We start from the raw sequence: 13061 nt of genomic DNA on the forward strand, positions 1-13061 counted from the left end.
GTTAAAATTTCTGTTTGGTAATTTAAAGTATAAGTTGGCTATAATGACTGTTCAATGATACATACTTGTAGTCTGTTTGTTACAGTAAATGTCTTAAAACGTGAAATCATGCAACATTTGTTCAATTTTCAACTGGAAGTTTTAATGTCTTTTTAAAATTTCAGTCTCTGTGGGGATAGTAACAAGTGCTATAGTCTGGAATTATTATATTCTATTATATTCAGATCCGGGTCAATCTATCTGGGAGAGAACTGCACTGGCTCTAATATCAGAAATGACTTTCTCAATCTTAACTGAACACCCAGATTTGAAGTTCAATGTCCGTGCAGCTTTTCTTGACAAGCCACATCAACATGCAAACTCGTACAGGAAGGAATGACAAATACCTTCTCCCAGATGTCGGAATTTGAAGCCTTCAACTGAGGTTTCATAAGGGCCGATGGACCCACTCCTCACAACTGAGTAAACCACATCTCGTATTTCCTCATCATTGCTGTTTCCGCCAGACCCGACATCCAGCTCCACAATCACATTTTGGTCCTCTTGCCTGTAAAGTTAAATGGAAAGAATTCTGTAATTGTATGCCACATATTGCAGCCTAGTCAGTCTAGACTGAACACTTTGGGTCCTAGCTACCAAATGGGATAGGACAAAACCGAACTAGACAAACCAAAGTTAAATTAACAAACGTACGATGAAGCAACCAATCTAATTTAAATAATTGTATGAAACCTCATCCTATTTCATGTTTTAGAACTATGTAAACTAAGAAGCTCTTAACCAACTGAATACAACATGAAACTATGTTGGTCATCCAAGATCTTTCAGTAAGAGAGTGAGATTGATAATGAATATTCACATTATCCAGCATATGGGTATGAATATCAATTCATTCAGGGGCTGGTTTAGCACAGGGCTAAATCATTGGCTTTGAAAGCAGACCAAGGCAGGCCAGCAGCATGGTTCAATTCCCGTACCAGTCTCCCCGAACAGGTGCCAGAATGTGGCGACTAGGGGCTTTTCACAGTAACTTCATTTGAAGCCTATTTGTGACAATAACCGATTTTCATTTCATTTCATTTTCATCACCAGAAATGTAGAAACACAGGAGTAGGTCATTGACCTTTCAAGCCTGTTTATCTATTCACCTAGTTCACAACTGATCTTAACTGCATCTACCTGCCTTGGCTCCAAATTCATTGATAGGCCTAGCAATAATCTGTTGACCTCAGATTTAAAATTAAGCTAAGACTTAATTCATTTTATGGGCAAGAGTTCCAAACTTGATCATACAGCAAGGGAACACCAATTTAAAATTTTGAGCAAGAGACACAGCAGGAATGCGAGGACGAATTTTGGAATTTCCACACAGCGCGTTGTAATGACCTGGAACTCACTGCCGATGGGGTATTGGAAGTAGAGACACTGAAAAGTTTCAAATTGAATGGGTATTTTAGGTAAATAAATTTGCAGGGCGATGGCTGGATTGCACTACAGAGTGCTGGCATGGCCTGGATGGGCTAATTGGCATTATTTTGTGCACAATGACCCCCTATGTATGAACTGTTTTTCAACCTCTTCTCCCAAATGATCCGGCTCTGATTTCACAGCTATGTCTCCTTGCTTTAGTCTCCCTCCATTCATGGAAAATGTGCTTCTCTCCGATCAAATCCTTTCCAAGCCCGAAAACCTCTAGGAGGTCACCAATTTAACACTTTGTATTGCAGGCAACACAAGTCTAGTTTATGTACGCTCTCTTTTAATCTAATATCCTGGTTAATATTCTGTTGACATCGCTTCTCGGTCTTTAGGCTTAGATCATGAGTCAGATCAAGCCCAAGATGAGGTGCAATGTCTTATCTTGTCAGCTTGGACCTTGTATGTGTCCCTTGTGGAGACCATGATTTGGGTTCACTTTGAATTTGAATTAGCTTTTGGAACAAGCAATGAGATGGATTAAGGGCTTGCTGTGTCCACTCTGTGCTGGCTTTGTAACTTTAAGAATGTGTAAAAAAAAACATGTTGTTGACTTCAGGCTGTATTGTTTCCAAGGTCAATACATATATTCTCAGGTGTCATGCTCAGGTGTATTACACACTACTCCAGATGTAGTCTAACCAGGACTTTGTATGGCTTTAGCAAAATGTCTTTGTTATTTTCTAGCCCTCTTAGGTATAAAGGCAAATATTTCATTGCCTTCTTGATTAATATTTGTACCTGACTGCTACATGTTAGTGCACATAGAAGCCTAAATCTCTTTGGCTCTTCATTGTTCGTAGCTTTTGATCATTTAAAAATTATTCCCCAGTGCTATCAAGTTAGAAAGTCTAACAAATTGTGGTCACTGTGCTGGGAACAATTAACGCTCCATTGTCCTTGTGTCAAATTGCCTGCTGACACTTTCCACCTCGTCTCAACATTTGAAGAGTGATCATTCGGGGAGACATTGGTGTACAACAGGTATCGAGTGATCTCAGCTCCAACAAAAATCAGGACTAACAACAAAGTGAAAGGTAATTAACAATGACCCATTGTTCATCAAGCTTTTGAGGTGGTAATGTTTATTTACTTCAACATTGGGTTACTCTGAAAGCATTGCACAAGCGAACCAACCCCTGACTCCAAGGCAAGAATCATCCATTCAAAATCTGACCTAATCAGTTTTATTTTTAAAAAGCAACTCTGCTCTGGAAAGACATTGAACCGAAATCATGGGGTAGACTGGAGAGAGTGGGATTCATCTTCTTACAGCAGAAAAAGTTGAGGGGAGTTTTAATGAAGGTGTTCAATGTTGAGATGTTTTGCTCGAGTCGACCAGGAGGAAACATTTCCATTTTTTCACAGGAGGCCGAGTAGCGGTAGTACTCAGATTTAAAGCAATCGAAGGAGATGAAGAGAATCTTTTTGTTTTTAAACATAGCACGTTTTTTATGATCTGCAGTGTGCAGCCTGAAAGGTGGAAGCAAATTTGATTGCAACTTTCAAAAGAGAACAGAGTAAATTTTGAAAAGAATACATTTTCAGGGATATGGGAAAAGAACAGAGGATTGGGACTAACGATACAGCTCTTTCAGAGAGGTACAATGGATCAAATGGCCTCCAACAGTGCTGCACGAGTCCTCAATTCTCCAAATCTAAGGAGAGAGAGAGACCAAACACACAGACTTTGGCAGTTTGGTTACTGCTATTTGCTGTCACAGCTTCAGGGAATGAACCAAGTACAGTGTGCAGAAAATTAAGGGATTTGTTGCTGTCACAAAAGCCATTACTTAAAACTTTTATAGGTTACACCCATGCCCTTCATAAAATAAAAGTAGACAGTGAAATAAGGCAGCCTGACATGTGGCAGCTGGATCATTTTTTTACAATCGGAGGTTGTAGCGAAGGGTATTTACTGGTCGGCACTCACAACAGGAATGGCAGGAGGTCTGGTCAAAGAACAGTTTCCACAGTTTATAAAGGAAATAGGGTATCAAAACAAAAGATTAAGAAAAGAGTTCAAGTCTGTTAATGCAAGCTCAGGAAACACAAGGCATCTGTCGCAGCGGGTTCAGATAAGAGGGCGAAGCTGTGAAGAGCTCAATGTGACCCAACAGAAAAATGGATGTACCTGACCTGGAACCAGGGAACTCTGGGCGGGCGTAGAGGGCGATGCTGGTCTGGTGCAGGCTTCCAAGTAATAAAATTATTTTGCACTATCAGGAATGGGGGACAAAGGGAGTTTGGAAAGCTTTCATGGCACATTTAACATGCTGAAGCTACTCCAGTAATCGTACCTAAGAGAATCTGAAGAATCTATAGGATGGGAGAACATTGGTTTTCAGATGGAATTCTGGATGTTTGGGATATGGCAAGTGACTCACATTCCATTTTCAAGTAATGGTAGAAGCTGAATAAGGTTTGATTTGAAATATCTCATGGTTCAAAATGGTCAGAGGAAAGATGTAGATTTTTGTCGGGGGTGAATATTGGGACGTACAGGAACGGACAAACATTCTGGAGATTGTCTGGGAATAGGTTTCATGCATACTGCTGGGGTAAAGAGAACAAAATTTACAAAGACAAGTAATACACCTCAAGTTTTGCTTGTTGAATGAGCTATCATGTGCATTGGACACAGCTGAATTGTCCGATCGCCGGCGCAGAAATAGAGTTCGGCGATTGGCTGGAGAATCCCTGTTTACGCTGGAATCGGGGGCAAAGCTGTTTTTGCGATGCTCCGCCCCCTCAAAAATGAGTACACCGCATGCCCTATGGACGGCCTCAGGATGTCACTGGAGGCCCTCCACAAATGCTCCGCCCCCAACGGGCCGAGTCCCCAGCAGCGTGGGGCGCGCGTCCTCACACTCTTCGGGGACCTCGCGTGGCGACTGCGGACTGATTCCAGCGCCACCATAGTTTGGGGGGGGGGGGGGGTTCTACTGGCAGTGGCCCCTTCGTCGGGGGCTGGGGGGGACTGGTGGGGGGTTCTCCGGGGGTGACAAGGCTGGTCACAGGAGGGCAGTTTTTGGCAGGCCGGGTCCGCACGTGGCCGGCGTCATGTTGCACAGCGCGGCCACCGCGTGCTTGCGCGGCCACAGACCCGGCGATTCTCCGGCCGTATCGGCAGGTAAAGCTTTATGCTGCACGGCTGCTAGACCCCCCATCGGGCGGAGGATCCATGCGGAGGTGGCACCGGCTTTCTGGTCGTAAGTCCAGATGGATCCTGCGGACATAGCCGCAGGATCGGAGAATATAGCCCAATAACTTTGCACATGTATTTTAATAAAGACAAGAAACCAAATGAATTTGTTACAAGGTACGTGTACTCTCGACATTCAAAACATTGTAAAAGGTGAATGATGAAGCACAAATTGGCAAGGTGGAACAGTGGTTAGCACTGCTGCCTCACAGCGCCAGGGACCAGGGCACAATTCCTGCCTTGGGTTGCTGTGTGGAGTTTGCACATTCTCACAGTGCTTGTGTGGGTTTCCTCCGGGTGCTTCAGTTTCCTCCCACAGTCCAAAAGATGTGCAGTTTAGGTGGATTGTTCATGCTAAATTGCCCCTAAGTGCCCAATGATGTGTAGGTTAGGTTGGGTTATGGGGATAGTGGAGTGGGCCTAGGTAGAGGGTTTGTGCAAACTCAGCGTGGCAAAATGACCTCCTTCTGCATTGCAGGGATTCTATGGATTCTACACATCTTTGCCCCGCTCATTTCTTTGAGTTAGAACTTCTGCCGTTACATGTTTGAGATTAAAAAGAGCTCCTTTCAACCTCTACAGTAACTTTAGATGTTGAATATGGCTCAATTAGCTCGAGTCCCTCCAATGCTTCTCCAAGTAAACAGTAGTAATTTGTGAACCTCAGACAGGTCAGCCAGTTACTCGACAAGGCCAGTGAGGGTGGATGGGGGTCACCATCAACGGTCACATACTTGCACTAGGTACCAATGAGGAGCAGCAAAATAGTTCTCAGCACCAATCCAGAGGCACAGAAGCAGTGACCTTATAACCCCTGTTAACATCAACTAACTTATTACAAAGTACAGACGGAATTAGGGTTCCTGAGGATCAAATGAACTACACAATGAATAGACTCATGAGGTAGCAGTGAGGCAGGCTAAAATAATGGCATTTCGGCTGCTGCACATGGTTCTAAGATGTTCTGCGCAGTCGGCTTTGATCTTTTAAAATTAGTATTCTCACTAAAGATGAGGCACCATCACAATATGGCAGAGAAAAGCAAACTTCAAAAATGTCAGCATCGGATCTGGAATCAGGTAAAACTGCTCCACCAAATGCAGTGAGAAGCCAAAATATCTCTCAAAGAGCACTGAGCCAGACTGAATAATGTACTGATTGTAACGGGAGGAAAGTGTGGGAGGGTCATCCGTGGGAGCAAAAGGCATCCTTTTCTTGCTAAAGAACATTTTGGTGTTTTGTAGCGTGGGGAGTGATGACTGATGAAATTGGAATGCTGTGGGCCAATGGGATAGTTATCTGTCTTCTCCTGCCATGTGACTGAAGTGTCTGCTTGTTGAAATTACTCGTGGTTCCAGCTGCAGAGAGTCGCTGTTCTTCATTCCCACTGATTCCCAAAGGAACCATCAATTACCAGTCACAGCTTTTAATCACACTCTTTATATTCCACTGCTGTGTTAGCGTCTTCAATTGATTAATACGGATAAAAGAAACCATCACACTTTCCAGCATCAACAGGAGCATAGTCAGCTGGTAAAATCATTGTGCCTTCCTCCCTCTCCATGTGTATCCACAAACACACTCCCAAAGCAACTGGTGCACGGAACAGACTAAGACCCCTTTTACCCACTGTAACAGCCCTGGATTTATACACCTCGGCGTGGTAGTACAGTGGTTAGCACTGCTTCCTCTCAGCGCCAGGGACCCGGGTTCGAATCTGGCCCTGGGTGACTGTCTATGTGGAGTTTCCACTTTCTTCCTGTGTCTGCGTGAGTTTCCCCCAGGTGCTCTGATTTCTTTCCAAAGTCCAAAGATCTGCAGGTTAGGTAGGGATTGGGTAGGAGAGTGGGCCTAGGTCAGGTTCTCTTTCAGAGGGTTGGTGCAGACTTGATGGGCCGAATGGCCTCCTTCTATGGTTCTATGTCACAGCGCTGGTTGCAATGGCCAATCATTATGGAACAAAGCTATATCAACCCAAGCACTTTAATGGTCACGTTTAAGCCTACTGGTCACTTTTAAACTTAGAAACCCAAATTTGATATTGACTCTTTATCAAACGGTCACAGAGAGTTCTGTTGGCGTCAGCTATTTTAATGGCATTCTTCAGCAGAGGAACTGGCAAGGTCATGGGGAAAGAGCTAATCAGAACATCGTTTGAAAGAGCTGGCAAATATATGATGGGCTGCTTGTCTTCCTTCTATTCAGTGAGATTCCTGGACTAATGATTGTGAAAATGTGCAAACACAGGTGATCAATAATAATAATCTTTGTTAGTGTCACAAGTAGACTTTATCACTGCAATGAAGTTACTGTGAAAATCCCCTAGTCGCCACATTCTGGTGCCTATTTGGGTACACTGGTGGAGAATTCAGACTGTCCAATTCACCTAACAAGCACGTCTTTCAGGACTTGTCGGAGGAAACCGAAGCACCCGGAGGAAACCCACGCAAACATAGGGAGAACGTGCAAACTCCACGCAGACAGTGACCCAGGCTGGGAATCGAACCTGGGTCCCTGGCGCTGGGTCCTCTGTGCTCTGTGCTAAATGCGCTATGCTCCAAAGTGGTTCCTGCATTGAAGATGGTTTTGTCAGTGAAGGGCAGCCAGTCAAGGATGTAAAATGAAGGGCGGCACAGTGGAACAGTGGTTAGCACTGATGCTTCACAGCACCAAGGACCCAGGTTCAGATCCGGCCCTGGGTGATTGTTTCCGTTGAATCTGCACGTTCTCCCCATGTGTGTGGGTTTCCCCTGGGTGCTCCCGTTTCCTCCTACAGTCCAAAGATGTACAGGTGGATTGGCCAAAGATGTGTAGCTTAGTTAGGGTTAAAGGGGTAGTGAGGGGGGGGGGGGGGGGGGGGGGGGGGGGGGGGGGGGGGGGTGGGTTGGGCCTAGGAGGGTGCTCTTTTCAGAGGGTTGGTGCAGACTCGATAGGCTGAATGGACTCCTTCTGCAATGGAGGGATACGGATAGACATTCTGGAGGTTTCCTCATCTGCGATTAAGAATCAGGCTCAGACATATTTTTCCTTTCAGAAATTAAATGGTTGCAATAGTAACCAAGTCAGGCGAGATAAGAGATGCCTTACAGATTTTTACTTCATGCTTCAGGTAGTCACTTGAAACACACAGTATCAAAACATTGTGGGTGACTCTTGGGTCATCATCTAATCCACAATAGGTGTTTCATGGCAGCCGGATTCAGCTGCTGAAACTCAGCAAACAGAACAGACAAAACAAAGCCAATCTGGATGAGAAGGCCAAAGAAAACCCAAGGTGCAAGTGGGACAGTGTATGTTAAATGTGAAATCCCTGCTCTGACCCTCAATGAAATACCTTTGACGTCGTCAACAACTCTGCTGTGCAAATGTGCGCCCACATATCTTTCAATGATGAGAACTGATCATACATCACCAAATGAGGAATTAGCAAATGATGCATTTTACATGGATTTAAAAACAAAATCGTCTAGGGTTAGGACAAAAAAGAGAGGTTTATGTTCCATTAACGTGTGCCAGTAAGAATAATTGTGCAATAATTAGATAATATATGACAATTATCTTTAAGAACGAGAGGTTAAAAAAAGAATATGGTCCACGAGCATTAATCATTTCACCTGCACATCTTTGGACTGTACTCGCTTGAGCTGAAAATTCCCTTTCCCTCAACTGGTGAATAAGCCCTCATAACTTTGATAGTTCGTTTACATTAATCTGAGGACAATCATATTATGCTTTGTCTGACACTGGGCCTACAGAAGACCATTCCGACCTCAGTTGAAATTGTGATGAAGCTGCACTTACTTGATCCACACCACAGTAACTGACTGGTCTCCTGGGATCCGATAAAATTCAGATTCAAGCTGTAAAGAAAGCGCATTTATTAACGTTTTGAACCAAAGGGAGGCTTGAAAGCCTCCGAGATTGCGTCCACTTCTGAATATAATTTTTGAATAATCATTCAAGAATTAGCCCATTTCAAGTGATGTGACACATCCAATCAGCATGTTGGCTGCAATGCAACATTCAAAATTCTTTCAGCCAGGTTTCCAGGTTATGGAAGCAAAGAGGTTCAGAGCAGGAAGGTTGAGGGCCTTTCACAGTGAATCTGTCACTTACTGAATTGGGAATCCTGAAGGACCAGCTTCTGGTGCCAACCTCAGCTCAATGTAATAAACAACTGAGTATCTGTCAAAAAGTTGCATCAGACAAGAACACAAGATCTTGACTGTAGTGTCCCCCCAGAAAATGATGGAATAGACCGCCAGTTCAAGGGACCATGTAGATGACCAATGCTCAGATACTTTCTCAAGGGCAATCAGGGGTTGGCATGAAATGCTGTCCAAGCATCCCAAGAATTATTTTTTTCATTTTAAACTGGACTTTGTACAGAAAAACCTGCTCGAATTTGTAAAGAGGTAAATTTAACGAGTACACCCGATGTCCTTACAAGACCAGCAATAGGCAATATATCATAATTTGGATAAAAGCAAATGACAGCGGATGCTGGAATCTGAAACGAAAGGGAAAATGCTGGAAAGTCTCATAATTTGGATGTTCTGGATGATGAAAGGTCATTGACACAAAATATTGTTTGGGATTTTCCAGCCCTTCCTGCTGGTGGGATTGTCCAGTCCCATCGAGGACCAACTCTGAGGGATTAGTAACAGTTAAATGATGATTAAATGTAACAAAGGCATGAGATACAGGCTAGCAAGGACTGGGTAAAACCACAGTTGGTCCTGTGCTTGTGGAGAGAGGAGAGGGAATGACACTCTCCTCGTGAAAAATAAACCAGGCTGCCTGCTCTCGATCACTATTCAGTGACGTACCAGGGTTACTGCTCGGCTGTGTGGCCCCCCTCAGAGGAACAGCTCTCTCACATTAAGCTCACATATTAGCATTGCCCATTTGGGTGTGGACAATTGGCACCTGGAGAATGGTATGCAAGCATGAGTAACTTCCTTTGCAAGGGCTTGGAGAGACATGGAAGAAAAGATTTCTACAAGTATTAGAGGGTAAAAATGTGCACCTGTAGCATCTCTTCAGACCAGTCAGATGCCAGAACAAGAGATCACACTTCTCCCACCAATCAGATCAGGGAAGCAGGAAGCCAAGGCCGACCAAAGCCAGTGTCACTCAGATTTGCCCTCCCTCCAGTGAGCGAGTTGGATTATTCAGATGCCTCCACCGCCTCACCTGATGGCGTTCTTCACATGCAACCTTCCTCTCACATCCTGCAATCTTGATCACGCTAACAGGTCCTTAAACAGCAAGATTCTGTGTTCTTGAACTGATTTAGAACTATAACCCAAAATAACCCTCTGCTGCCTCACTCACTATTTCACACTCTTGGAACTTATCTCTTCCGCCAGGGATGATGCCTGACAGTGAGGGGGGAGAAAAACAGATAAAACACAGAAGAAAGCAACTTCAGAAATTTCCAAAAATCCCACACCAGTTTACACAGGATCACTGTGGAACCGGAAGTCCTTATCAACTGCTTAGCAAACTACACACTCATGAAGTCAAATTATATTAAATCCAGTAGCAAACCTCAGTAACTCTTTGAATTTGATAGAATCTACAGCACAGAAACAGGTCAGTCAGACAAATCCCTCTTGTGCCGCTGGGTTGTCCTTGCTTGGGCCCTTTGTGTGAAACGGATTATCTGCATCCCTCCCGAGTTTTATTTCCATTCAATGTGTAAGAGGTGATTGGTCCAATATTGCTGTTAACAATATTGCCCAAATTCAAAATTAGTCACAGAATTCTTTATTTCTCAGGATATTGGTAACGAACCATCATTTTTTTTTTTTTTTAATTTAGATTACCCAATTATTTTTTCCAATTAAGGGGCAATTTAGCGTGGCCAATCCACCTACTCTGCACATTTTTGGGTTGTGGGGGCGAAACCCACACAGACACGGGGAGAATGTGCAAACTCCACACGGACAGTGACCCAGAGCCGGGATCGAACCTGGGACCTCAGCGCCGTGAGGCGGTTGTGCTAACCACTAGGCCACCGTGCTGCCCTGGTAACGAACCATCATGACCATAATCTCCTGCTCTTTTCTTCCCCCATCTATGTGTCCACTTTCCATTCAATGATTCTACATTATTATTCACCTCTCTGAGTAACTAATTCCCCCATTGGATTTACTGCAATCTTACATTCAAGGGCCCTAGTTTCGGATTACCTCCATAAGCAGAATCATCTTCTCTACACCTCCCCTATCCAAACCTCCCATCATTTTGAAGAACTCTTATTAAGTCTTCTCTTTTCTGACGAGCCCCAGCCTATTCATTCCTTCCTAACAGTCAAAAGAAAATTAATGAGGTTTAGGTTTTAAAATCAGAACTATAAAATAGAATTGTCCCTTCCTGTACTTACTGTGTCTATGATTCCTTCAGATACTTCCCTGAACGTTTCAGATTCGAAGTTCTCCAACTGAGGATCATACTCAATTGAAGTTGTGAAGTTCACCAACACACGGTAGTACACTGAAAATAAACACATGGATATAACAGTAAACATCAAACTGGGGATTGATTTTTCTGATTTAAAAAATTGCATCATCGGGGACTGTCTGAAAACTAGATTTAATCTCAGGTTTACCTTCAAATAAGGCAAATGACACAACAATTTTTAAAAATCCCCGATTAGTCAACATTACCATAAATATAGCTATGACAAAGCTATAAATATGAGCTTTGACAAAGAGTCATCCAAATTCAAAACATTAGCTCCATTCTCTCTCTGCAGGTGCTTTTGGACCGGTTGAGATTGTCCAGCATTTTCTATTTTTGTTTCAGATTCCTTAATCTGCAGTAATTTGCTTTTATCTACCATACACTATTGTCCGCTGGAAATCAGGGGACTTCCTGGAGGAAAATCTCCCATTTTCCAAAGCTCCTCTTGAGGAGCAAGCCGGGAATATCTGTGTCTCGTCCATCTTTCCAAACCAACAGCAGCCCCTAATATTAATGACGATCCAGGGCCCGAAACAGAGGACCACAACTCAAATTTCCAACCAACCAGCGTACCCAATATTCTGCATTATCGTGTTGTCAAATAGCATTCAGCAGACAATGTAAACAGCGTAAATATTACATCAGCAGCAGTACACTGCAGAAGTTTGCGAACTGGAAGTCGACGGTTAGTACAAAGGAGTCATGAAGCAAACATTTTACTGTTCTCACCCCTCCCCCATCCTGGAGAGAATTTATATCGAGCTTGACAAGATATGTCATACAAAACAAACCTTGTCGAACTATTTGCAGGATATAAGTGCCATGTGACGGCAGTGGCTGGTAAATACCTCAAATCAGATATCTAGAGCCTCTTACAACCTTAGGACAGCACAAAATTCTTCACAACCAATTATTTTTTTTGTTGTCTGAAGTGCTGTAAATGCAATGCAAATATGCATAGCCTATGGTCCGCTGGGACTGCGGTGGCATTTACATTGGCATTGATCAGTGGGGAGAGTGGAGGTGTGGGTGCTCAGTTTAGCTTCTGATCTGAAAGCCAAACACTTCTAACAACACAGCACTTGCCACTGCTTTGGAGTGTCAGCATAGGTTACGTGCTCAAGTCTTCGGAGTGTGATTTGAACGTGCAAATCTTTTGAAGAAGCAAGTAGCATTGACCCTATCTCCTACTCGTAGTCCCTCACGTTTGGTTTAAGTTTTTCTTGGAACATGTTCACGTTTTAAATCTCTATTCAAATCAATAGTCTGCCCCGTTTGATCTTTTTTGCAATTATCTCAAATTTGTGGCCTCTGATCTCCAGTGCAAACAATTTATCACCGTTCGTCTCCTGATGAACCTGTATATTCCAGCAATTCACCCGCAATATATATTCAATCTGCCATGTATAGTTTATCACTTTCAGCTTCTGCAACTTCTCTGTTGCATTTCTCGACCTTCCTTTATTGACGAAAGAAATTAAGCCATTGTCTGTGTTATTAAGGGATTTTACAAAATCCTCGATTTTATGACATAGCGCCTCAGCCAAACTTGGTAAATTAACGATGTATTTAGATTATATAACTGCTTCAAGTAGCCTCTTGATCTCTCAGGCTGTGGAATCCACTCCATTTATACCAATAAAAGCAAATGCATTTAAGCAGTTATCCAACAACAGCAGCAAAGTCTCACAGCCATCACAACGTCTTAGGGAGCACTTGGTCTGTGCAGATAATAACTAGGACACGGATAGACTAGAGGCTGAGTGTAGGGGAGGGGAGAGTGTCTGTTCAAGAACTTAACTGACATGTAAAGACCAATGCTGGAAAGAAAGGGTGGTACTTACATCGATGTTCCAGTCTTACAGCCTCCAGAGAAGACAAAGTCAACTAGTTTTTAGGCACTTGGAAA

The 13061-nt window shown here is 43.4% G+C and overlaps 1 protein-coding gene across 2 annotated transcripts in view; it reads right to left on the reverse strand.

Moving 5' to 3' along the window:
• hspg2 (heparan sulfate proteoglycan 2) overlaps positions 1-13061 on the reverse strand; it is a 571937-nt gene that overhangs the window by 347520 nt on the left and 211356 nt on the right. For both annotated transcript variants that reach the window (XM_038821731.1, XM_038821732.1), the window contains exons 4-6: positions 11073-11182; positions 8483-8541; positions 387-547 (exon numbers count right to left, since the gene is read on the reverse strand). In XM_038821731.1, the coding sequence (XP_038677659.1) occupies positions 387-547; positions 8483-8541; positions 11073-11182 (330 nt within the window). The remainder of the gene's footprint in view (positions 1-386; positions 548-8482; positions 8542-11072; positions 11183-13061) is intronic.

Source organism: Scyliorhinus canicula, chromosome 16 (genome assembly GCF_902713615.1).
Source record: "Scyliorhinus canicula chromosome 16, sScyCan1.1, whole genome shotgun sequence".
Classification (NCBI taxonomy): Eukaryota; Metazoa; Chordata; class Chondrichthyes; order Carcharhiniformes; family Scyliorhinidae; genus Scyliorhinus; species Scyliorhinus canicula.